The 24,712-nt window shown below is 40.9% G+C and overlaps 2 protein-coding genes and 1 pseudogene across 2 annotated transcripts in view; 1 reads left to right on the top strand and 2 right to left on the bottom strand.

The window, feature by feature from the left end:
• SMARCA5 (SNF2 related chromatin remodeling ATPase 5) overlaps positions 1–4,245 on the top strand; it is a 35,474-nt gene extending 31,229 nt beyond the window's left edge. The window contains exons 22-24 of the mRNA XM_068990100.1: positions 399–611; positions 2,130–2,237; positions 3,011–4,245. Of these exons, the coding sequence (XP_068846201.1) occupies positions 399–611; positions 2,130–2,237; positions 3,011–3,076 (387 nt within the window). The 3' untranslated portion in view covers positions 3,077–4,245. The remainder of the gene's footprint in view (positions 1–398; positions 612–2,129; positions 2,238–3,010) is intronic.
• Positions 4,246–8,391: 4,146 nt separating this feature from the next.
• Positions 8,392–24,712, bottom strand: part of FREM3 (FRAS1 related extracellular matrix 3) — a 100,613-nt gene continuing 84,292 nt past the window's right edge. The window contains exons 7-8 of the mRNA XM_068990220.1: positions 15,234–15,383; positions 8,392–8,633 (exon numbers count right to left, since the gene is read on the bottom strand). Of these exons, the coding sequence (XP_068846321.1) occupies positions 8,392–8,633; positions 15,234–15,383 (392 nt within the window). The remainder of the gene's footprint in view (positions 8,634–15,233; positions 15,384–24,712) is intronic.
• LOC138093709 (cytochrome c pseudogene) lies at positions 13,013–13,357 on the bottom strand (annotated as a pseudogene).

Below are 24,712 nucleotides of genomic sequence, written 5' to 3'. Positions count from 1 at the left end.
AATAAGTATTGTAATTAATAAAATAACTCCTGTAAGTATAAGAGTTAAAGAAACTTTTTAAAAGGAAAAGAAATGAGTTAAAATTAAAAATTTCTTGAGAGAACAACATTGAAACTTCATGGGCATTTTCAACAGAATTTACCTCAGTATTTCAGTTGGTACATGTGAGTCAGAGTCTCTGTGATTTAGCTCTTTGCTACATAGTACTACAAAGTCTGAGTCTGTATTTATTTTTATAATAATAAAGACCAGTTGTTTCAGAACAAAGGTGATACAATGGAAGTGCGTTGGATAAAAAATGGATATGAAATACAACATTTATAGCCAACTTTACTGAGTTTGAAATATAGGGTATACAGGATTTGTATTTTGTATAATGTGAAATCCGGTTTTCATAGATTGGACGGTACAAAGCACCTTTTCATCAGCTGAGAATATCTTATGGTACTAACAAAGGGAAAAACTACACTGAAGAGGAAGACCGCTTCCTGATCTGTATGCTTCACAAGCTTGGATTCGACAAGGAAAATGTGTATGATGAGCTGCGGCAGTGTATTCGCAACTCTCCTCAGTTCAGATTCGACTGGTTTCTAAAGTCCAGAACCGCAATGGTGAGTACTGGGGCCTTTTTGTGGACTGAAGCAAACAATTCAGATGAAGTAGATAATGTAGTATTGTTTAAGGTACCTTTTAAATTTTTATTAAGAGAAAATTTGTGTATCTTTGAAGTAAATTTTTGTTAGATTGCTGTTTGTATCAAAGGTTAAAGTAGTTCCTTAAGAAACAGTTCACCTCCACAGTTACAAACCTAATGTCATGAGTCACTTACAAAGTTTATTTTTTCCATCGTTTGATAGCACTTCTTTTAACATCACTATATACAATAGGATTAGTTTTTTGTGTGAATTTTAATCTAGCTTTAAGTAGAAGAAAAAGTCACATCAGTTTTAACTTGTGAATAAGATAATCACAATTTAAAATTTGACTTTTGCTTTTGTAAATATACACATTTTTATAAAGAAAGGACTTCTACTCATGCATCTGCCCATCAGAATACTGAATTTTCAGTTAATTAAAAAGCTTAGTGTGGTAAAATACTGTACTGTTTTAATGCTAGGTTCTGATCAGCAAGTTCCATTTTTATGACGTAAAATTAGAATTCAGAAAAATTTAGCTTTGATGAATTGTTCTTCCCTTATGTATTTTGCCACCTTTGAATTTTTAGCTTCATCTTGCATTCTTCAGGATGATATTAATGCCAAAAAAAGTTCTGTAATCTTAATTTTGAGATATACTGGGGTAGCAAAGTTTAAACAATATTATAATAATAAACTTTCTCTCAATATATTTAAAATACGTTGTTGCTCTTCAAGATGGGAGATAGTTTACAGTCTTGTAAGTGTTTGACCACTGAAGGTATTTTTTCCCATTAAATGTCATTGGAGGCTGGTGTTTTATGAAACTCCAGGTTGGGAAATGTTGCACTATAAATGCATTATAAATATACAATGAGAGGAGACAGATTCAGGTGCCATAAGCTCTGTATTATATCTTTTAAAGTAGGAACAGGTACTTCATAGTTAGTAAGGGAAACAAGATGCAGTGCCACCTTAGTTTACTGGTACAATACCAGGGCCTAAAACTGTATTACTTCCTAATGCGGTCCATGTTAAGGCACACATACAAAATGATAATATGTGTATTGCCCCTTCCCCTTGTGCTGGAACAGTTGAGGCGTGATCTTTGTCTGTAAGCCAGGCAGATTCATACCATAGCACATCTGTAAAACGTTCTGGTGTGTGTATCTCAGTAAATTCAGAACTTGGATGTAGCGTACTACCTTCTCTCTGTATGTACTGTTGCAGATATTTCCTGGCTGTGTCCTGTATGGTAGTATGGCCTTAAATAATGAAGTGAAAGGTGCACACATATCTTTTTTTAATCCCCCTGGCATGGATTGTGTATGAAAATTAGTAGGTTTTTGCTTTAAAAAACTTTAATATATTTGGGGGGGGCGGTGTAAGTGATGATATGCTGTTAAAACATACCTTTGGTTTTGAAATTGTATTCATGAAACCTTATAGACAGAGAATACAGATTTATCATGTAAAGTTGTGTTTATAACTTAGGAACTCCAGAGGAGGTGTAACACCTTAATTACCTTGATTGAAAGAGAAAATATGGAACTAGAAGAAAAGGAGAAGGCAGAGAAGAAGAAAAGAGGACCCAAACCTTCAGTGAGTACTGATGAAAGTGTAAATGTCCTCTTGGGGGGCTTAACTGTTTTCAAGAATTTGAACATTACTTGGCTTATCACTGATGCATTAGTCTTTTTTTTTTGGTAGATCGTATAACATTAAATTGCTTAAAATGTCTAAACAAACCTGATTGCATTGTGTGGGGAAGATCATGTTATGATGGTAGTTCACAATGTGAGGATTGGTAAAAATTTGGTAAGCTCTGTCTTGTGAGTGCCAAGAGCCTACACTTGACTTTGAGAATACAGGTTAAAATATTAGAATATTTAAATAAATATTAGGAAAGCATTGACTTTTACAACCTTTACTGTTCACTTCTAAACTTTGGTTTCTTTCCCCAGTGATCTCTTAGCATTGTGAAGGCAAAAATTATGAGAGAGAAAAAGTCATTTTGTTATTTAGTAATAACTTACAGGGTCATGAGTAAATGAACGTTTGCAGAAAGTCTGGTGTTTATGTAACCTCACCAAGTATTTCTCATTACTGCTCTCTTAAATACAAAGCATGTGTTTGGTGTGTTGACTTACTGTTGTTAATTGTGAATTACTCATTACTTCATTAATAACAGTAAATTCTTTGTGTTATTAAAATACGTAGATAAGATTATTTAGAGAATTAAGGTTCTTTGGGTTAAGAGAATTAATACCTGTTATCAGGTGGCAGTTATTAGTAAAGTGCTATCATGTATCTTCCAGTATATTTCATGTTAATATTACTCTTGTGATGAAGGAAACCCTTTTGTTTGTTTCTAGACACAGAAACGTAAAATGGATGGAGCACCTGATGGCCGAGGAAGAAAAAAGAAGCTGAAACTATGAATACATATTTGTTTCATAATCACTAACTTTAAACCAGTAGTTCTTTAATTTACGGGTCTTCATAAGATGTACTGTACAATGCTCAATTGTTATGTCATTCAACGACATCAGGTTCATCTGTTTACCGAGCTAGAGACATAGTATGTAGTTTCACTTTTTTAAATGCAACAGCTGTGCTGAAATTTTTTTATCATTAACACTTGAAGTAATAAAATAGGCTTCATTTATTAATAAATGTTTCATTTGATTTATTTTTCTATTATAGTTCCATTTGTGACGATTGTGACTTTGTTTATGAGCTATAATTTCTATACCTGTGACGCTTAAAAGCAAGCAAACAAGTTAAAAAAAAAAAATTGCAGATAACACTTGTCCCTTCAGTCTTCACTTAGTTGTGTAATTGTTTTAATTCACTTTGCCTTTGCAGAAGTTTGGGTATCTTCTTTGTAGTGCTATTGAGTTTCATCCAGGAAGATTATGTACATTGCATTCTCCTTGCTTATTATGTGGGTAGAATGGGAAAAAAAGGCAAGACAAATTCTCATTAAATTCTATGCATATTTCTGTTGCGCTGTTTCTATAGTTCTGAGGTGATGAATATGCCCTATTCTGTTTGGAAGAATGGCCTTTTAGTTGTATAGCCAAAGACATTTAGTATTTTCTGGTTCCTTAAGGTGTTATTGTACCATTTTGTAAAAGGATATTATTATTATTATTTTTAATTGTTTGGTAAATATTTTTGACAAATTACTTCTGAAGCAGCCACAACTTGGAAAGATAATGTCAAAACTTAAGATGATTTTTTTCTTTTTTTCAAAAGACCCAGCCAAAATAAGGTGTCAATTTGTCATACTGTTGAATTGAAATTGGTAACAAAATGTATCCCCTTCGGGTTTAACCTTTTTTGGGTTTTAGAGTAATTGAAAATTTTATTTTATTATATTTAAAATAATTTCTAAGTGTGAACAGCAAGAATGACTTAATTCCAGTTTTTATTTTCTATGGACAGACTTGATAAACTGGAGACCCTGAAGCAGGATAACCCAAATTGTAGTGTCAGGATTTTAGCTGTACCAGAGGCCTTTATGTGCTACACATAATTTGTATAAAGTTTTATATGTGCAAATTGGGTACATAAATAGTTCTCCATTTTTCTAAGGGAATGCAATAAATGTAGCATCGTGAATAAATATAACTTTTATAATCCTTAAGTGGTCTTTTCTTTCCATTTCTTTAATTTTCTTTTCTCATTTGATTTTTTATTCACTTTTTTCCTTTAGGATACTATCTTTTTTCCTTAGATTTCCTCCCCATATCAGTTGCTTTTATCAGCCCACACATAATTGAGATTTCTATTTATAATGCTGGTTTCTATAATATTACTAATACTGCTTACTTCTAAAAAGTGGGATTGTTGCCATGGTGTCAAGCAAAATGCAGTGTTTATAGCAGTTTGTGGAGTGATTTGAATGTGTTTTGTGACCCCACCCCCCATTGACTTGTCACCTTGGATTCAATTACGGATCTAATGTATGCAAAATTGAGGCATGGTTACTCTTCCATGTAAAAAGCTATTACGAGTGGTGGCCTTATTTTGAAAGAAATGGGAAAATACAAGGTTGAGGAAGACTTTACAAGTGTTTCCAAGTCAAAAACAGCCTAATAGTCCTTCAGAACTCAGGGACACTGGGACATACATGTGTAAATTGACACTTGAAAAAGGCATGAAAAGAAACAATTTATCAAAATTTAGCATTGTGGATCACAGGTCAGTTAGGTTATCACTGTTGCACGTTCATCTAGAATAAAGCCAAGTTTTTATTTATACTGCTCGTTCAGGAAAAATGATGACTTAAGCCCAACCAACTATTTTAAAACAGGAATTGGTGGTAGAGTAGACTCAAAATTGGAACCCATTTAATTTCCTCAATTTACAGTTGAGGAATAGAAAGTTTAAATGGGTGGAATGAATGGTCCTAAAGTCAGCTTAGAAGAGGCTGGGTGTTTACCTAGGTGACCACAGGGTCTCAGTCAGTTGTTAAGATTATTTCATTTAATAGATAATTATGTATTACTCTGTTGGGAAGATTATATTTTATTGGGAAGGTGTCCAGTGAAACTAATGCTATCATTTCAACTTCAGTATTTTAAATATTAATGTAACCTTAGAGAAAAAATGGAAAATTTTCCAATAGCAAATTTTTCAAATTTCAAATTCATATAGTAGACCAAGTGTGTGCTTTAATTTTATTGCAGGGCTTACATATACTCATTATAATGTGTTAATCTGAACTCAGTACCCTAATTTAGGGTAGTGGCATTTATGGATAGATATCTAAATGTTGGTCTTTGTGGAACATTCAGTGTCAAATGTGACAGGTACATGATAAGACAATAAAAAGGGTCAATATGTTAATATTAAACCAGCTAATACCAATTTGTTGGTTTTAAGTAATTATTTCAAATGTGATTATGCTTTTTAATATTTGACTCTGGGTACGTGTGTTTTTAAAAAATTGTTAAAGATTCACGTGTCCTTAGTGTTGTGGATAAATTCAGTTGTAGTAACATTTTAAGGAACATAATAAATCCCATTTCTGAGAAACCACCAGTCCTTAACACTGGTGGACACTGTTCTGTCAGTTTCCCTGGGGGAATTAACTCAGTGGACAGGCAGGTTCAAATTGGGAAAAGTATGAAGAGACAGTGAAGTCCAAAATAATGCACTTGTTTCAGGCATAGAACACAGTTATCCTGGTTCCTGTAACCATTTTAAAGGCAGGTGCAGCAGCTGGTAAAGAATCTACCTGCAATGTGTGAGACCTGGGTTCGATCCCTGGGTTGGGAAGACCCCTTGGAGAAGGGAAAGGCTACCCACTCCAGTATTCTGGCCTGGAGAATTCCATGGACTGTAAAGTTCATGGGGTCACAAAGAGTTGGACACGAGTGAGCGACTTTCACAGCTCTTTGTAAAAATAATAGCATAACATGCGTGCTGCAATTCATGGGGTTGCAAAGAGTCAGACACGACTGAGCGACTGAACTGAACTGAACCTATCTCAGTCTGTCTGAAGCCAGAATACAGCATGGCCCTCACACATGGATTTGTGTAAGTTTAAAGTACTGCATATGTTTAGGCAGTCACTCTGAACATTGGTGAACCTTGACAGCAGAAGCAATCAGGTTAGCTTTCTGCTATCCTCACCACGAATACCTCTCTCTGAAGCCACTCTTCTGCTTGTGTCAGGTATCAGTACTGCAGGCTTCACTTGGAAAAATGTATCAGCCTGAATCTGATGTATTTTGAAAACGAAGAACATAGTCATCTTTGTATTTTCAGTGATAGACTAAAACCTTCACACGGGAGCTTGTTAGAAATGCAGAATCGAAGGCCTCATGTCAGATCTGCTGCTCTAGAATCTGCATGTTAATAAGATGCTCAAAGGTATCTCATGCACAGGACAATTTGAAAAGGACTGCTTTAAACACATTTTACCAAAGCAAAATAATGAAACCTTAATAGTATCTTCATATTAACATGAAGATTAACAGCAACAGGGTAACATTTTTAGTTTAGGTGAGGAAGATCAATATTATTTCAGAGTGTGCTAAATCACTAAAGTCATGCCCGACTCTGCAACCCTCTGTACTGTAGCTTGCCAGGCTCCTCTGTGCGATTCTCTAGGCATGAATACTGGAGTGAGTTGCCATGCCCTTCAGGGGATCTTCCTGACCCAGGGATCGAACCCACATCTTCATGTCTCCTGCAGTGGCAGGTGGGTTCTTCAGCACCCCCTGGGAAACCCGAAAATGCTTTTATGTTGAATTTTGGATCTGCAGATAATTTTAGAAGAGATCTTTCTGGTGAGTTGTCATGTACTAGCATCAAAATCATTGCCTCTTAGTTACTTTGGGACCGTTGTGTGGTTGGAGGAACAGCAGCAGTGGCACCACCTGGGAGCTTGTTAAAATTACAGATGATCAGATCGTCCTCCGTTTTACTGAACTGAAATCTGGTGGGGAGGCTTTGCATTTCTGTCTCAAGCCCTCCCGGTGATACTTAACGAAGTTTGAGATGCACTGGGTTAGTACCTTTCACTATACTTGCTGGTTTCCCTTTCCTTTACATGGAACAAATGTTACGTAACTTTGGATTGTGACTTGCTTTTTTCTACTCAATTTTATAAACCCAGTTATGAAACTATAAAAGGCAGCATGCTGAGTGTATGGGTCATTAAATGAATGATGGCTGAGTCTTCTCATTTTTATAGTGAAGATGAGATGTTCATTGGTAGAGCAATAAACACCTCTCCTTATAGGGATGATGTGATGGATTGACAGTGGTCAGCTGGACTCGGTGACAGGATGATTTTGGTTGATTGTGTCATCTTTCACAGAAGGGACCATTTTTTTTTTACATGGAAAATTATTCTCAGCACATTTTTCCAGTGTATTTTCACTTTGGAGACATGATTGATCTGGTTTGAAGTCAGAAGCATGTCCCCATGTTGATGCACAGACAACAATATCTCCTTCTAGGGATGGTCAGGGTCAACTTGGAGAGAAGACCTTTCACATTGCAACACAGTGTGCACTGACTTCTGAGAGTTGCCGACGCTACCAAGTGGAGTTCCTGTCTGGTTGCTGTTAGAGCAGCTTACAGATAGGTCATTTTCTGTGGCTTACGTCTGAGTAGAAGGGAGGCCAGTAACATGAGGCAGCTCAAGAGCAGGAGCCCAGATGCACCCCACAAATGGACGTGGTGCTGCCTGAAGGATCCAAACCTCCAGTTTCCATTCCTGTTTGCTAATGAGCTGCACCACCTGGGAAGCAGTCTGGAAGTCTGGCTTTTTTAGAATGGTTCAGGGTGATATGCTGAGTATGAGTGCCCTTGTTTTTATCAGCTCCTATATCTGGAGAGAGAGTCAGGAACGAGTGCTAAGGGCACTCAGCACTATAACCTGAAAAACGGGAAGAGGATAAAGGCATCACTGTAGTTGGAATCTGCTTGTCCAGCATCAGTGGACAAAGAAAGGTTGAGCCTTTTGTTCTTGACTGTTGACTTAATTGACGACTGGGTTTCATAGGCCTTGGTGACAAAGTAAAAGGAAAAAGCAGAGCACAGTCTAATAATCCTTTCTAGGCTTATTCTTCCTCTTTATATTTTCATACAGTTGCATAAACTACACTTGCACATATCACCAGAATGTATGTAACACCAATGACAATACAATACCATTGATATACCAGGGTTGCAGGGATCCGGAAACTTGTTAGGAGAACTGTTTTGGCTGCTTCCTCTCCTTTAAAGTCTTTCAACCAAAAGGAGGACAAGCACTCTGCTTACAGTCAGTGATGGTGTCATTGATGAAAATGGTGGTTTTATTGGGTTCTCCAAGTGCTGCACCCAGCGGCATCTGAAGAAGTAATTCAAACCGCTCTGAACCCTCAAAGATGGGCTGTCCCAGGTCAGCAAGGATTGTTACTCGGAACATCTGAACAGGTACTCCTGGAGCGAAGTTCAGTTTTTGGCTGACGCCAATGTAATCTAATCCAGCTAGTGGGAAAGAAAAGGCCAAGAGTAAGAGGCAGGAGTCACTACCCGCAGTTTCCCTTCAGAGAAAGATGCCTGGTCCTTAGCATTTCCCTATGTATATGCCACCTTCAAACTCATACTTTGGCTTGGTCCTCAGAAAGGGGAAATTTCCACATTCCACAAAATAACACAACCACCACACATCCGTCACCACATGTGATCCCCACCAATGCTTCCAAGCACTTCCACAAAAATCCCACCGATACACTGAAGGCTCTCAAGGCAACTTCAGTTTTAATGAAGGCATTTCCCTTTTCTATTTGGAACTGTTAAGACCACGATCGTTTTGACCAGGTTTCAATCATTCACCTTTCCCAGACATCTAGTTTAATCTTAGAATATTCTGCTCAGTTTTACTGGGCCATGAAGTTCCTGCCATTTTCTCAATTATTAATCATTTTGTAAGCTGGCTCACCTCATTGTATCACTTCTTTGCTATTTATTTAAAAAGTCATCCAATGTCATGACAAATTATAATCAAAGAGAACAGAACAAGAAACCCTGAGTAATGTATGTAAATAAATGGAAGAATAGAATATTTATGTTGTCTCATTATCTCCCCATAAAAGACTTCTTGGGGGCTACCTCAGATGGTAAAGAATCTGCCTGCAATGTGGGAGACCTGGGTTTGATCCCTGGGTTGGGAAGATCCCCTGGAGAAGGGAATGGCAACCCACTCCAGAATTCTTGCCCAGAGAATCGCATGTACAAAAGAGCCTGGCAGGTCCATGTGGCTGCAAAGAATTGGATGCAACTGAGCAACTAACACAAAAAGACCTCTTAATTACAAAGGAAGAAAAGTAACTTCATAGTAAAGAAACCTGGCACATAGCAGCTTAACCAAGTGATCAAAGTTAATATCACCAACAGTGGGATAAGTTGCAATTGTGTCCCATTGGCTAGAAGGCATTGAAAAGGCAGTACCATTTCTGTGATATTCATTCTGAAGATGCAGAGCCTGAATCTAATTATGAGGAAAATCAGACAAGCCCAACCTGGTGGGTATTTTACAAAACTAATTTGTAATATTTCTTTAACATTTGTATTTTATATTGGAGTATAGTATAGTTGTGTCCGACTCTGTGACCCCATGGACAGAGGAGCTGGGTGGGTTACAGCAGCCCACCCGACTCTTCTGTCCATGGGATTCTCCAGGCAAGACTACTGGAGTGGTTGCCATTCCTTTCTCCAGGGGATCTTCCTGACCTAAGGATTGAACCCAGGTCTCCTACAATGCAGGTAGACTCCTTACTGTCTGAGCTCCCAGGGAAGCCCCCTAGTTGATTGACAATGCTGTGTTCATTTCAGGTGTACAGCAGGACATTTCAGTTACACATATATGCATATCTATTCGCTCTCAAAGTCTTCCCATTTAGGTTATTTCAAGACTATTAAGTACAATTCTTTGTGCTATACGGTAGGTCCTTGCTGATTACCTATTTTTATATATAGTAGTGTCCATCTGTTAATCCCAAACTCCTAATTTATCCCTCCCCCTGGTTTATAATCTTGAAAAATATAAGTCATGAAAGTCAAAGAAAGCCCAGAAACTGTCCAGATGGTATACAAAACCAAACGACACGGTACTACATAGAATGCGATTTTGAACTGAGCTTTTTCGCTTTAAGAATGATCTGGGGGACAGCTGATAGAATTTGAATGAGGTCTGAAGATGAGAGTGTAGTCATGTATCAGTACCCTGATTTCAAGCTTGTATTGTGGGTACACAGGAGAATGTCTCTATAGGAGTTGGCCTCCACATTTTTGAAGAGATGGTTCCAGATTTATGGGCAACCTGCTCTCAATGGTTCCATAAAAACTAAGTGTTTTTCTTTTCTTTTTTTTTTTTTTTTCTGTAAGTTTGAGATAATTACATTATGAAAAAAATAAGCTGATGTTGGAAAAGCACCAAGGCAGGAGAGTAAAGGAAAGGGGATTTGAGATCTTATGAGTCTGGGTTCACATGTTAATTCTGCTGTTTACTTGTATAAACTATTTCATTGTTTGAGTCTCAATTTCTTTAACATCAAAATGGAGAAGATTATTGCTGTTTTCCAAAGTTGTTGTGAAGATAAGAGATAATACAGCAAGGATGCTAGCACAGAGTCTGTCAAATAGCAAGCATTCAGTACATAGAAATTATAATTTTTATGTCATAAATAATGATGAAATACACATGGGTACATCATTATTATTGTTAATTCACCAACCTGAGCAGATGGCAAGTGTTTTCTAGACTCTAGAGATTATCAAGTCTAAACTGTTACCTCTCCATAGCTCCTGTTCAAACCCATGAGTCATGACCTCAAAGCATAGATCACTTCTGTCTGTCCATCCCTCCCTGAGGGCTAGCAGAGGGTCATTATTGGTATGAAAAGGAGTTCACCTAAATAAAAATTTTTTTTGAGGTGCTAAATACTCTTTATTTGATGCTATACATAAACCACACTAAAATGCCTTTCATTAGGTAAAAGGCTAAATTTTAGACAGAGAATTTTAATTAAATTGGCATAAAGTGGACTTTGTCAGTGATTTTCAGTCCTTGCCTTAACAGGCTAATGAACACAACTTGAAGCACACGTGAATCCTCCTCTGTTCTATGAGACAGTGAAGGGACCTTTTCAGTATTTAAATATATTAATATAACCAGTTCAGTTCAGTCGCTCAGTCGTGTCCGACTCTTTGCGACCCCATGAATCGCAGCATGCCAGGCCTCCCTGTTCATCACCAACTCCCGGAGTTCATCCAGACTTGTGTCCATCGAGTCAGTGATGCCATCCAGCCATCTCATCCTCAGTCGTGCCCTTTTCCTCCTGCCCCCAATCCCTCCCAGCATCAGAGTCTTTTCCAATGAGTCAACTCTTCGCATGAGGTGGCCAAAGTACTGGAGTTTCAGCTTTAGTATCATTCCTTCCAAAGAAATCCCAGGGCTGATCTCCTTCAAAATGGACTGGTTGGATCTTCTTGCAGTCCAAGGGACTCTCAAGAGTCTTCTCCAACACCACAGTTCAAACGCATCAATTCTTCGGCGCTCAGCCTTCTTCACGGTCCAACTCTCACATCCATACATGACCACAGGAAAAATCATAGCCTTGACTAGACAGACCTTAGTTGGCAAAGTAATGTCTCTGCTTTTGAATATGCTAGCTAGGTTGGTCATAAATTTTCTTCCAAGGAGTAAGCATCTTTTAATTTCATGGCTGCAATCACCATCTGCAGTGATTTTGGAGCCCCAAAAAATAAAGTCTGACACCGTTTCCACTGTTTCCCCATCTATTTCCCATGGAGTGATGGAACCGGATGCCATGATCTTAGTTTTCTGAATGTTGAGCTTTAAGCCAACTTTTTCACTCTCCTCTTTCACTTTCATCAAGAGGCTTTTTAGCTCCTCTTCACTTTCTGCCATAAGGGTGGTGTCATGTGCATATCTGAGGTTATTGATATTTCTCCCAGCAATCTTGATTCCAGCTTGTGTTTCTTCCAGTCCAGCGTTTCTCATGATGTACTCTGCATAGAAGTTAAAGAAGCAGGGTGACAATATACAGCCTTGACGTACTCCTTTTCCTATTTGGAACCAGTCTGTTGCTCCATATAACCAGTTACAGAAATCTAAATATAAAGCCAGTCTCTCATAGGTTTTGAGAAGGAATCCACCATCTCCCTGAAAAGTTTAATATTCCTTATTCAAGTTCAATCATCTCTCTAGAAAGGGAAAAGTGATAGTATTTGTTGAACCGTAATTACTATCAAAATTAAAAAAGCTGACTGTATTCGTTTAGCCACAAACCAATCTTATTTAAATCAGGACTGTCCAACAGAATTATTCCATCAGCCGTTCATGATCTGAATTCTAGTGTATGAGATCAATTTAAATATGGTACTGTAGGGAACAAGGTATAAAGAAGGTTGAGAAGTGCTTGCAAACGAGACTCTCAACCAGGGCTGAACGTTCTTGCAAACGAGATGTTCAGCTAAGAATCCCGTTTGTTCCCATGGGAAAAGAACATTTCTTGCACACAAGGATGTTTCTCTGATTCCTCAAAAGGAACAGACCCTGGGACAAAACGGATTCTAAGTTGATAAGGAAGTTCCCCCAAACAAAGTCTTAGCTGCAGTAAATAAGTCAAGGTAAAGGTTATTTTGCCCTGCGCCTGCGCACTGTATAGTCTCTGAATCATAGTGCTTGGCAGCTTGCCCTGTAGGTTGTTGTGCAAGGGATATAAAATAAAGTAGCTGTAAGAAGCAAGTGTTAATATATAAAGATCTAAACCACTCTGCAGTGTTGGTGTTTCATTCCGTCGCCAGCAGGTACACATAAAAAGTCATGAGACACTTCTGTTTCATAATAAATAAGGCAGTGGCCAACTATTACTCACTGGTAGCTTTTTGGGATAAGCTATCAAGTCCTCCCTCTCTCCCTTCTTCTTAATGCCAGCAAAGATCATCTTGGTTCCAGGGATGTACTTCTTGGGATTCTCCAAGTACTCCATCAGCGCCTCCTCTCCCCAGGTGAAACCTTTGTTCTTGTTGGCATCTGTGTAAGAGAATCCAGCAGCCTGACCCGTCTTTCATCCAAACAGACCATGGAGGTTTGGCCCAGCCTTGTGCTCACCTCCCTTTTCCACAGTATGGCACGGGGCACACTTCTGAACAAAAATCTTCTTGCCCTTCTCAACATCACCCATTTTTAAAGCATTCTTTCTCTGTGTGCGACCGAGAAGTTCCCACTCACAAGCCGAACGTCCCGCTTTCTCCACCTAAATAAATTTTAATTCTTTTCCCCAACCATAAAAAGAGTCCAAGGAGCCAACTGGTCTATTCACTTTTGGCTTCACAAATATATATAGAGTGAGAAAGAGCCTGGCCTGAAAATTAAGCAAAGAAGGAGGGAAGAAAGAAAAGCCAAAAAAAAAAAAAAAAAGGCAAGACAACAAAAGAACTCAGAAGGAGTACCACTGGCGTCATGTTCAGTATGATGGGACATATCCACTGACGTGTTATAATATGGTAATTCTCCCAAGAGCAAGTTGTCTTCAGTTTCCTTAACTGTTTCTTGGGTACATGTTGAATCTGGGTGCACATTTTCATAGACACATTTTCTCTTCATGTCCTGTCAGTTCCTGTAGGTTTTCAGATTGCTGAGTTTTATTCGCAAGATTTGTGCTTTTACTTAGTTTCTACCTTAACATATCCTCATGTGTCTTGGACTGTACGATACTAATCCTGAATTATGCTGCCTGTCACATCCCAGGAGATTAAGGTCCCTGTTTAGCAATGAAACAAATGTGGGTTTCAATGCAGATGGAAATTTCCCTTTCTCTTCCTGAATCCTACTGTGTGTGTGTGTGTTTCTTTATTTGTTTTGGTTTTACCAGCAGCTGACAGCTTCAACACAGAGAAAGTGATGTTCAGAACCATTTAACTAAACTGCCAGCCAGGCTTTGCTTGTCCACATCAAGAAAGGCAAAGGGGAGTGGGGTGTGAGAACATGCTGATTGAAGCCGAGGAAAATGCTGGAGAGTCAGAAGTGAGAGCCTCCTACCCTCCCAGGGGGCCAGTAGGTGCCTGGATTCTCCCAGGAGCTGGAATACCTGCTCAGTCATCTCAGGTACACTTTGGTATGACATAGTGTTTATGAGCAGCTTCAAGTCTCTACAAATATTCTGTTTTAAATTAGTTAATTATTTTGGCCCTTGTCACTCCGTGCGAGCTTTCTCTAGTTGCGGGGAACGGGCTGCTTGCTGTGTGGGTCCTCTCGCTGGGGAGCGCGGGCTCCAGGGCACGTGGGCTCGGTAGTCATGGCGCACGGGCTTAGCTGCCCCGCAGCGTGTGCAGTCTCCCCGGCCCAGAGATGGAACCCATGTCCCCTGCCCTGGCAGGTGGGTTCTTATCTGCTGGGTCACCAGGGAAGTCCTACAAATATTCCTTTTTAAAACAATGTATTTGTTTTTAATTGGCGTGTAATTGCTTCACAATATTGTGTTGTTATATGCCAGTACATCAACATGGATATCCTTCTGTCTCCTCCCTCTTGAGTCCCCGTCCACTTCCCACCCCATTCTACCTTCCCCCCTAGGTTGTCACAGTGAATATTCTTAACTTCAGAAGGTTAATTTGGACCCAAGCAAGCAGTTAATGGGACTTCCCTGGTGGCTCAGACGGTAAAGCATCTGCCTACAATGCAAGAGACCTGGGTTCAATCCTTGGGTAGGGAAGATCTCCTGGAGAAGGAAATGGCAACCCGCTCTAGTATGCTTGCCTGGAAAATCCCATAGACGGAGGAGCCTGGTAGGCTACAGTCCATGGAGTTGCAAAGAGTCGGACACAACTGAGCGACTTCACTTTCCTAAGTAGTTAATGAACGAATCAACAAATCATAAGGCCACTACTGGAATATTCCGTCTCTTCCGTAAACAGCAGAAGTCATTCTATACAGCCAGGGAGGAGAAAATTTAAATCAGAGCCTCTCCACAAAGACTTGGCAAGCTACACTTGAACAGACTAGACCTCACCCTATATGAATGTCAGGATGGTGACACATTTTAAAAATGGGCTGCTCACCTTCTGCTGAGGGCGGCTCTGTTCTCTTGGAGCGCACGGTGACAGAGGATGCTTGGGAAAGGTCCGTGCCTGTCCTCCGGACGCAAACCTCCACGGAGCCAGCACTTTCATCAACGTGATATTCAGCATCTCCAAAGTGCAGGGCAGGCTCTGGGGAGACAGGAAGGGACAGATTGAGAATGCTGCTGCCTCCCAGGACCCTCATTTCCTCCGGCCCCACGGGAGCCTGGGCGTTTGTCTCAGTCACCAGACTTGGCAGGTCCCAGGGGCTCGAGAGGAAACAGGCAAAACACACAAATGACCACATCAAGGAGGAGTCTCATACCATGATGGCTTAGATTCCAGGAAGGGCAGTGAGAGAAAATCAGAATTCTATTCATTTTCCTCCTTTAAGAGAGATCTGTTGTGCAAAGAATTTTCCCAGTTGGGGAAAACTGGTCTACTAGCTGTAACTCCGGCAAGCCAGCTATTGTTTGGGAAAAGATGGTGGGGAACTAGGGAGGCTTTTTTTCTCAAGGGAGAAGGGCCCTTCATGTCGAGGCACAGGCCAGCCAGGGGTCTGAACTCAGCATCTGCTGCTGCACCTTATCCCATATGTTTGTTTGTCACAAAGACAGACAGAAATTCTATTCCTGAACTGCTTCCCCCAGAGGCACAAAAAGGGGTCCCCTAGAATAGAAGGCTGAGGGCAGCCAGGGTGGGGATCAGACTCTGAGAGCAGGTGAAAGTGACTGTGTTAGTTGCTGAGTCATGCCCGGCTCTGTGTGACCCCATGGGCTGTGGCCCACCAGGCTCCTCTGTCCGTGGGAATTCTCCAGGCAAGAGTCCTGGAGTGGGTAGCCATTTCTGTCTCCAGGGGATCTTTCCCACCCAGGGATCAAACCCAGGTCTCCTGAATTGCAGGCAGATTCTTTACCATCTGAGCCGCCAGGGAAGCCTGAAAGCAGGGGGAAGAGAGGAATGCATCTAATGGGGGGGTGGGGGGTGGGGGGAATCTGCCAAGTCAAGACTTGTCCAAGCAGGCATACTCGTCCACTTCCAGTTCTCTCAATTCTAAAAAGCAGCCTATGACTCTTCAAAGCTTATCCAAGTTTCAGTTGTTACACTTGACATGATAAAAGTCAGAAACGAATGCTTTCCCTCAGACTGTGACATTCAGAGGCAAAAAGATATCCATACCAGGCAGCAGCTTCACCACAGAGGCATGGCCACTGAGCTGGTAAATGGAAAACGGTAAATCAGCACCACAGAGACGAAGCCTCGGCAAGTACAATACAACACAGAAGCCAATCAGAATGGAATTTGGATTTTGGAAGGTAGAAATCCACTGTAATAAACAGTATTTGCCCAGGATGTATTTTAGCAGATCTCTTCATGCTGCAGAGAGTTTTACCAAACGTTTCACGGTAGTGTGCCAGAGCTCTCATAATCTGACTACCGTCTGTTCTTTCTGGAGTCTTCACGTACCATTCCTGACCTTGTGCCCTCTGTGCCTGTTACACAGAACAGCTCTCCAGGCAGCCAGCACAGCACGTGGTCAGGGCCTCCATCTTCACTGGTGATGTCCTCGGAGCTGAAACTCCCTCCTCAACATGTTAACTTCACACACTCCTTTCGTAAGACTTTGACTGAGTAACCTGCTCTGGGAGGTCATGTGCGTGCCTGCATGCTAAGTCGCTCAGTCGTGCCCGACTGTTTGCAGTCCTATGGACTGTGTAGCCTGCCAGGCTCCTCGATCCATGGGATTCTCCAGGCAAGAATACTGGATTGGGTTGCCATGCTCTCTTCCTGACCCAGGGATCGAACCCGTGTCTCTTATGTCTCCTGTGCTGGCCGTCAGGTTCTTTACCCCTAGCGTCACCTGGGAAGCCCCGGGAGGCCATATATATGCCCTTAAGGGGGAAGCTGTTCCTCATCCCGTGCTCCCCTGACACTTTGCACAGCTCACTAGTTGCAGTGATGGGTCATTCTTGCTATTTGCTGTCCTCAGATGCATCGCAGGTGGGGGTCTGCACTCAGAAAAGGGTGTGGGGAGGTCATTCTCTCTTAAATATTTTTATTTCTATTTTTGGCTGCACCGGGTCTTGGTTGTGGCAAGCAGGATCTTCAGTTGCTGCAGGTGGGATCTAGTTCCCTGACCAGGGGTGGAGACCAGACCCCCAGCGTTGGAAACACGCCAAGTCTTAGCCACTCAGACCAGTGAAGTCCCCATCCTCTCTTTTTGACTCAGAAGTTTCACTCCACCTCCCCATTGTTGCTGGCGGATGTTTTGGATACCTCTAAGCTTGGACAGGAAACAGGGTGGACAAGAGAAGCAGACAAGATCTTGATGGGTTTTATGGTGACTGCACTCTTGGGTCTTAGAAGATTGGAAGAGAGCAGATTCTGTTTCTCACGGGCACTTTGGTGTGTTCTTTGGAGATCTCTCATTCCCATGGCTGAGTACTTCTCATCTGCAATCCCTTTGATAAGGATGTGTGCGTGCTAAGGCCTTTCAGAATGCACCCCTATCCTGGCTGATCATCAATCCTTATCAGCATTTGGCGGTGCTTCTGTGGGGATTGTTCCTCCCGCTAGATGGCGCTATTGGACAAGGCCTAAGACGGGTCCATTCTGGATCTCTTCTGCGAGGGTGGCTCGCATCTGGTCCAGGACAAGCCTCCCGCATCCTTTGCTTGATACACCTTAGGGATACTGCCTCATCCTAATGCACTCCCTCTTGTTTGCTCATTTATCAGAGCAGCTAATCAGCATATCTCCTACACTGAGGTTTTCCAGATAGAGCCAGTTTCCTCCACACCATAGGTGACACACTTTACCCTTATCGTGGTCTCGTGGTTTAGCACCTCTTTAAAGAGTTAAAATGTTAAAGCCGCCACTCTTATACATTGTTCTGTGTTATCAGAGCCTTACCAATACCTCAAGACCAGCGACCACATTCCACATCCCCTTAGAAACAGTTTGGTTGGTGTGTTATATTCAAGAATGTGTCGAGTGGCTAATTTTAATTTCCTTCTGATATACTTTGAACTTACTACAAATTATATTTTTTTAAAGTTGAGACTAATGGATCTGCTTATTTAGCAGAGAATTTCCTCTGTGTGGTATTAGGGAAGGGAGAAAGGTAAGATAAAAAAAAATTGAGTTATGTCACTGTTCAGGGGAAAAAAAATGTAAGAATTAAGCTTCTCTGAATACCTTAAGATACAGGATGTAAGAGGACAGAGTCACTTAGAAGAAAAAGCACTGAATTCTTCTGAGATGCTCTGTATACTGAGCATAAGGAGATTTGTTCAAATAGAGGAAAGAGATGCTCTGTGCAGCCCAGTGGTATCTCTAAGTAGTTGTCACTCAAGATCTGTTTAAAAAATTGAGATGCTGGCAATGATTCTTATGCATGGGCAGTTATGAGAGTAGAATGTTTTGACCACTTATGTTAAATGGATTCTACAACCATAGCTGTGTTTTTCTTTCCTTTAAAAGAAAATGACCTTTAAATGGAAATAAGAAAAAGAAATATGACAAAGTAGAAAGGGAAACTTTCGAGAGAGGTATGACCATCATTTAAAAATGAGTTCACTGTGCAGATTCAGAGAAATTTCATACCAAGGTCCAAAGAGGACTTACAGGGGAAGGCAGAGACACGCTGTTGTTAAACTTTGCCAAACCACCCTGAACAGGAGAGAGGCCGAGAGATGGAAGGCTGGGAGATGTTTTCTCAGTTATCTCGGAAGACAGAATAGATTCTGGAGACAAGAGGGAAAGCTTAATCACTAGAAGAACTCTGGACCCGTGTATTTCAACGTTTCTGGATCTTTAGAAAAGGAAGAGGCAATGCCGATGAGTCAGTATCAGGTTTTTAACATCTGGTTTCATGAAGTTAAGTTTAATGTTTTTCAGTTCAGCTAAACAGACATCTTTTGAGCATCCTCTATGTATTCTAACTATGGGGCAGCCACTCTGATGCCCATCAGCTGACCCTGAGTGCGCTGACAAAAGAAGGGACCACCTCAAGGCTCAGAAGGAGGAGTTTTGGAAGAAAATAACTGTGCTAGACTCAAAGAATGAATGAGAATTGATCCACGAGAACAGTGGAAGAATGTCCCTAACAGAGTGGCTCATATGAAAAAGAAAGGCCCAGAAGCATGACAAAGCCTTGGGTTTGGGAAGGAATAAAAAAGGGCGTTTCTTGGAAACGTTTAAGGTGAGAATAGATGAGTGAGGGGATGAGTTTTGAGAGGAAAGGAGAAATCAGAGTCTACAGAAACTTGGATCCACTTTAACTAGATAGGACTTCACTTTCTAGACTCTCCTTAGAATATAGGGGCCAATTTTTAAAAATTTTTTTAAAAATTTATTTATTTTAATTGGAGGCTAATTACTTTACAATATTGTAGTGGTTTTGCCATACATTGACATGGATCTGCATGGGTGTACACGTGTTCCCCATCCTGAACCCTCCTCCCACCTCCCTCCCCATACCACCCCTCTGGGTCATCCCAGTGCACCAGCCCCGAGCATCCTGTATCATGCATCAAACCTGGACCGGTGATTCATTTCACATATGATAATTTACATGTTTCAATGCCATTCTCCCATATCATCCCACCCTCGCCCTCTCCCAAAGAGTCCAAAAGACTGTTCTATACATCTGTGTCTCTTTTGCTGTCTCGCATACAGGGTTATCATTATCATCTTTTAAAATTCCATATATGTGTGTTAGTATACTGTACTGGTGTTTTTCTTTATGGCTTACTTCACTCTGTAAGTGGAAATCCAGTTTCATCCATCTCATTAGAACTGATTCAAATGTATTCTTTTTAATTGCTGAGTTATACTCCATTGTGTATTTGTACCACAGCTTTCTTATCCATTCATCTGCTGATGGACATCTAGGTTGCTTCCATGTCCTGGCTATTATAAACAGTGCTGTGATCAACATTGGGGTACACGTGTCCCTTCCTTTTTTTTTTTTCTTTTTTTGCTCAACTTTTTTTTTGTCTCTTCTGATTCTGGTTTCCTTGGTGTGAGAATGGTCTGAAATGTTCACTGGTGTATATACTAGTAATGGAGTGGAAGATGACGGCAGTGTGGGAGAGATGGATGTAGTTAGTGTCCTGAGCAGCATCCAGGGACTGGACGTGGGTGGCTTCTAGGATGCCCTGCTGGTGCGGGGATGGGATCATCATAAACTCAGTTGGGAAGATAAGAGGGGAAACAGTCTTGGCTAGGGGTGGAAAGGCGTTAATGTGTGAATCCAGAGTTCGAGAATCAAGTCAGGGCTGGAGATTTAGGAGTCGCTAGTGTACAAGTTTGGAGAAGGCAGTGGCACCCCACTCCAGTACTCTTGCCTGGAAAATCCCATGGGCGGAGGAGCCTGGTAGGCTGCAGTCCATGGGGTAGCTAAGAGTCGGATACGACTGAGTGACTTCCCTTTCGCTTTTCACTTTCATGCATTGGAGAAGGAAACGGCAACCCACTCCAGTGTTCTTGCCTGGAGAATCCCAGGGATGGAGGAGCCTGGTGGGCTGCCGTCTATGGGGTCGCACAGCGTCAGACACGGCTGAAGCGACTTAGCAGCAGCAGCAGCAGCAGCAGTGTACAAGTTGTGGACAATCCTGTATCATTTTAGAGGGTATGATCATCCAGTGTGAATGAGTAAAGAGAATGGTTGTTGAGGTGTCAACCACCAGGGAGACTGGCAGAGGGGAAGAAATGCGAAAAAACAGAGACAGAGAAAGAGTGATGGAGAGAAGAGTGGATCCAGGAAAATCGAGAGAGTAGAAAAAATTGAGAAATATAAGTGACCACAATGCAGCAAGTATATGCAGAAAGATGTGTGCAAGCCAACAGTGCTAATCAGTGGCACAACAACCAAAATACACTTATTAAACTTTAAACTGTGTCAAGTGAGCTATAATGCCTAAAATAAGAACCGAAATAAAACTTTTTCTTTATTTAAAACCTTTAATAACTGTATTATAGATAAGGTGTCCATATGTGTGTGGATTTATCTCTGGGCTTTCTATTTTGTTCCATTGATCTATATGTCTGTCTTTGTGCCAGTACCATACTGTTTTGATGACTGTGGCTTTGTAGTAGAGCCTGAAGTCAGGCAAGTTGATTCCTCCAGTTCCATTCTTCTTTCTCAAGATTGCTTTGGCTATTCGAGGTTTTTTGTATTTCCATACAAATCTTGAAATTATTTGTTCTAGTTCTGTGAAAAATATGGCTGGTAGCTTGATAGGGATTGCGTTGAATTTGTAAATTGCTTTGGGTAGTATACTCATTTTCACTATATTGATTCTTCCAATCCATGAACATGGTATATTTCTCCATCTATTAGTGTCCTCTTTGATTTCTTTCATCAGTGTTTTATAGTTTTCTATATATAGGTCTTTAGTTTCTTTGGGTAGATATATTCCTAAGTATTTTATTCTTTTTGTTGCAATGGTGAATGGAATTGTTTCCTTAATTTCTTTTCCTACTTTCTCATTATTAGGGAGAATGGCATTCTATCATGTATACTATCATGTAAGAATTGAATCGCCAGTCTATGTCTGACGCAGGATACAGCATGCTTGGGGCTGGTGCATGGGGATCACCCACAGAGATGTTATGGGGAGGGAGGTGGGAGGGGGTTTCATGTTTGGGAACACATGTAAGAATTAAAGATTTTAAAATTTAATAAAAAAAAAAATAACTGTATTATAATATGACTAACCTTCTAAAGCATAGTGTTACTCTTCCTTCTGAACAGTTTTCTGGCTTTTACAGTAAAGCAATGTGTCTTTCAAGTTTTAAAAACATTTTGTGTTGAAGTTTATCTTGGCCCATAGCAATAGTATTTAGCATATTGAAAAAAAATTGGATGTAATTTCACCAAAATAACACTTTGTTTTTGTGCAAGTTTTCCTTGCAGAGTTTTCTTAAATCTGTCATTATTCTGTTATATGCCCATTACTGACGAAGACCCTCATCTAACTGGCAATCTTTACAGGCAAATTTAAACTTTTTTTTTTGCATTGGGGTATTTGATTGGGAGCAGGAGGAAAAGGGGACGACAAAGGATGAGATGGCTGGATGGCATCACCGACTCGATGGACATGAGTCTGAGTGAACTCCGGGAGATGGTGATGGACAGGGAGGCCTGGCGTGCTGCGATTCATGGGACTGCAAAGAGTCGGACACGACTGAGGGACTGAACTGAACTCAATTGACTGATAGCCAATCAACAATGCTGTGATAGTTTCAGGTGAAGAGCAAAGGAACTCAGCCATGTATATAAATGTATCTATTCTTCACCAAACTCCCCTCCCATACAGGCAAACTTTATGCATGTTATACAAATCTTATTACCTCAGGACAAAACTAAGAACCATCTGAAATTGGAATTCTTTTTTGTGGCAGATACAAGAATTTTCAAATGGCATGTTAGAAGTGCAGTGTCCAGCAGATAGGTGGAGACCCGCTATAACATATTAACAAGCGGAACAGACACATTGTGCTGATTAACCAGGGTCTTTAGTTTCATCTTGGCCTTGTTAAGTACAAGTAGAAGCTAAGGTCTTTAGTAGGTGAACGCACAGGAAGCGCACTGTGCATCAGTTCAGTGAACATTTACTGGCCATATTCTGTGGCCTCTGTCTGCATGGAGCTGGCGTACCGGGATTTTCCTGTCAGTGCGGGGCCAGGAGCTTGAGTTGTTAGACTGTCTCTGCTCCTGTGCAATTTCTTTGCTTAGCATCACCCCACAGTAGTTGCCTTTACAAATACATTCCTGCAGGTGACCCATCTGATGAGGGGATAGTTGATCTCTATTTAAGGAAGCTAAACATTTCCCAGAGTCTAGCTGGTGAGTCACTTCAGCCGTGTCCGACTCTGTGTGACCCCATAGACAGCGGTCCACCAGGCTCCGCCGTCCCTGGGATTCTCCAGGCAAGAACACTGGAGTGGGTTGCCATTTCCTTCTCCAATGTATGAAAGTGAAAAGTGAAAATTGAAAGTGAAGCCACTCAGTCGTGTCCAACTCGCAGCGACCCCAGGGACTGCAACCTACGAGGCTCCACTGTCCATAGGATTTTCCAGGCAAGAGTACTGGAGTGGGTTGCCATTGCATTTCATCCCAGTTCTAACTCTTGAGCTGCTTGGCTACATCTTTATGTTGCTATATATCGTGTCATCACTTGGCCTAAAGGATAACAAGCTTTGCTATAAGATGATGGACTTAATACTTCTGAAGAAAAGGAAGCATTACTGGTATTTAACATGCACTCAGACTGGCCTACTAGACACAAACGCTAACCCTGGAAAATGCATATGGACTTTTCCCAATTTCTTTCAAGTAGTCAGTTTTGTAGGACACATGTTTTCATTCCTGGCTGAAAGAGCAATGGAACTACTTCCTGAGATGTGATAGAATTTGATCAATGTTTTTGCTTAAACGCTGAATTAGGAGACTTGTCATTTCGCAAAAGTAGTCCAAAAGATTAGCATCATGTAGTAGGTGTGCTAATAATCACTGTGGTTGTTTCCTCAAGGCCAAAATATGATGGCACCATTCAAAGGAACCATTGGTATCATGAATGGCAAAATTTGCTCTTGGTAGACAGTCCCTAATATCTCTTTGGTTTCACAGGGAATATAATAGAAATTCTAAATTTCTGTTCAGCATACTGAAAATTGAGTATACTGAGCAATATTCCATTGTATGTATATACACACCACATCTTTATCCACTCATCGCTGATGGACGTTTAGGTTGCTTCCATGTCTTGGCTACTGTAAACAGTGCTGCAGTCAACACTGGGAAGCATGTATCTTTTCGAATTACAATTTTCTCTGGATACATAGTCAGAAGTAGGAATGCAGGATCGTATGACAACCGTGCTTTTGAATTCTTAAGGGACCTCCATACTGTTCTCCAAAGTGGCTACACCAATTTACATTCCCACCAACGGTATAGGAGGGCTTCTTTTTCTCCACACCCTCTTCAGCATTTATTAGCTGTAGGCTTTCTGATGATGGTCGTTCTGACTGGAGTGAGGTGATGTCTCATTGCAGTTTTGACTTGCCATTTCTAATAGTGATGTTGAGCATTTTTTCATGTCTTTATTGGCCATTGGTATGTCTTCTTTGGAGAAATGTCTATTTAGATCTTCTGCTTATTTTTTGATTGAGTTGTTAGCATTTTTTATATTGAACTGTCATATGCATTATTTTAAGAAAAACAATAGTTATCTTTATTCTAAGGGGGCACTTTTTTAAAAGAAATTATACAATGAAGAATGCATAGACATCAGAAGTGAAGTGAAGTCACTTAGTCATGTGCGACTCTTTGTGACCCCATGGACTGTAGCCCACCAGGCTCCTCGGTCCATGGGATTTCTCCAGGCATGAATACTGGAGTGGGTTGCCATTTCCTTCTCCAGGGGATCTTCCTGACCCAGGGGTTGAACCCAGGTCTCCTGCATTGTAGG

The sequence above is a fragment of the Capricornis sumatraensis genome, chromosome 17 (assembly GCF_032405125.1).
Source record: "Capricornis sumatraensis isolate serow.1 chromosome 17, serow.2, whole genome shotgun sequence".
In the NCBI taxonomy this organism is placed as follows: domain Eukaryota; kingdom Metazoa; phylum Chordata; class Mammalia; order Artiodactyla; family Bovidae; genus Capricornis; species Capricornis sumatraensis.
The sequence above is the reverse complement of the archived record's forward strand: the minus strand, read 5'-3'. Positions and strand labels throughout refer to the sequence as shown.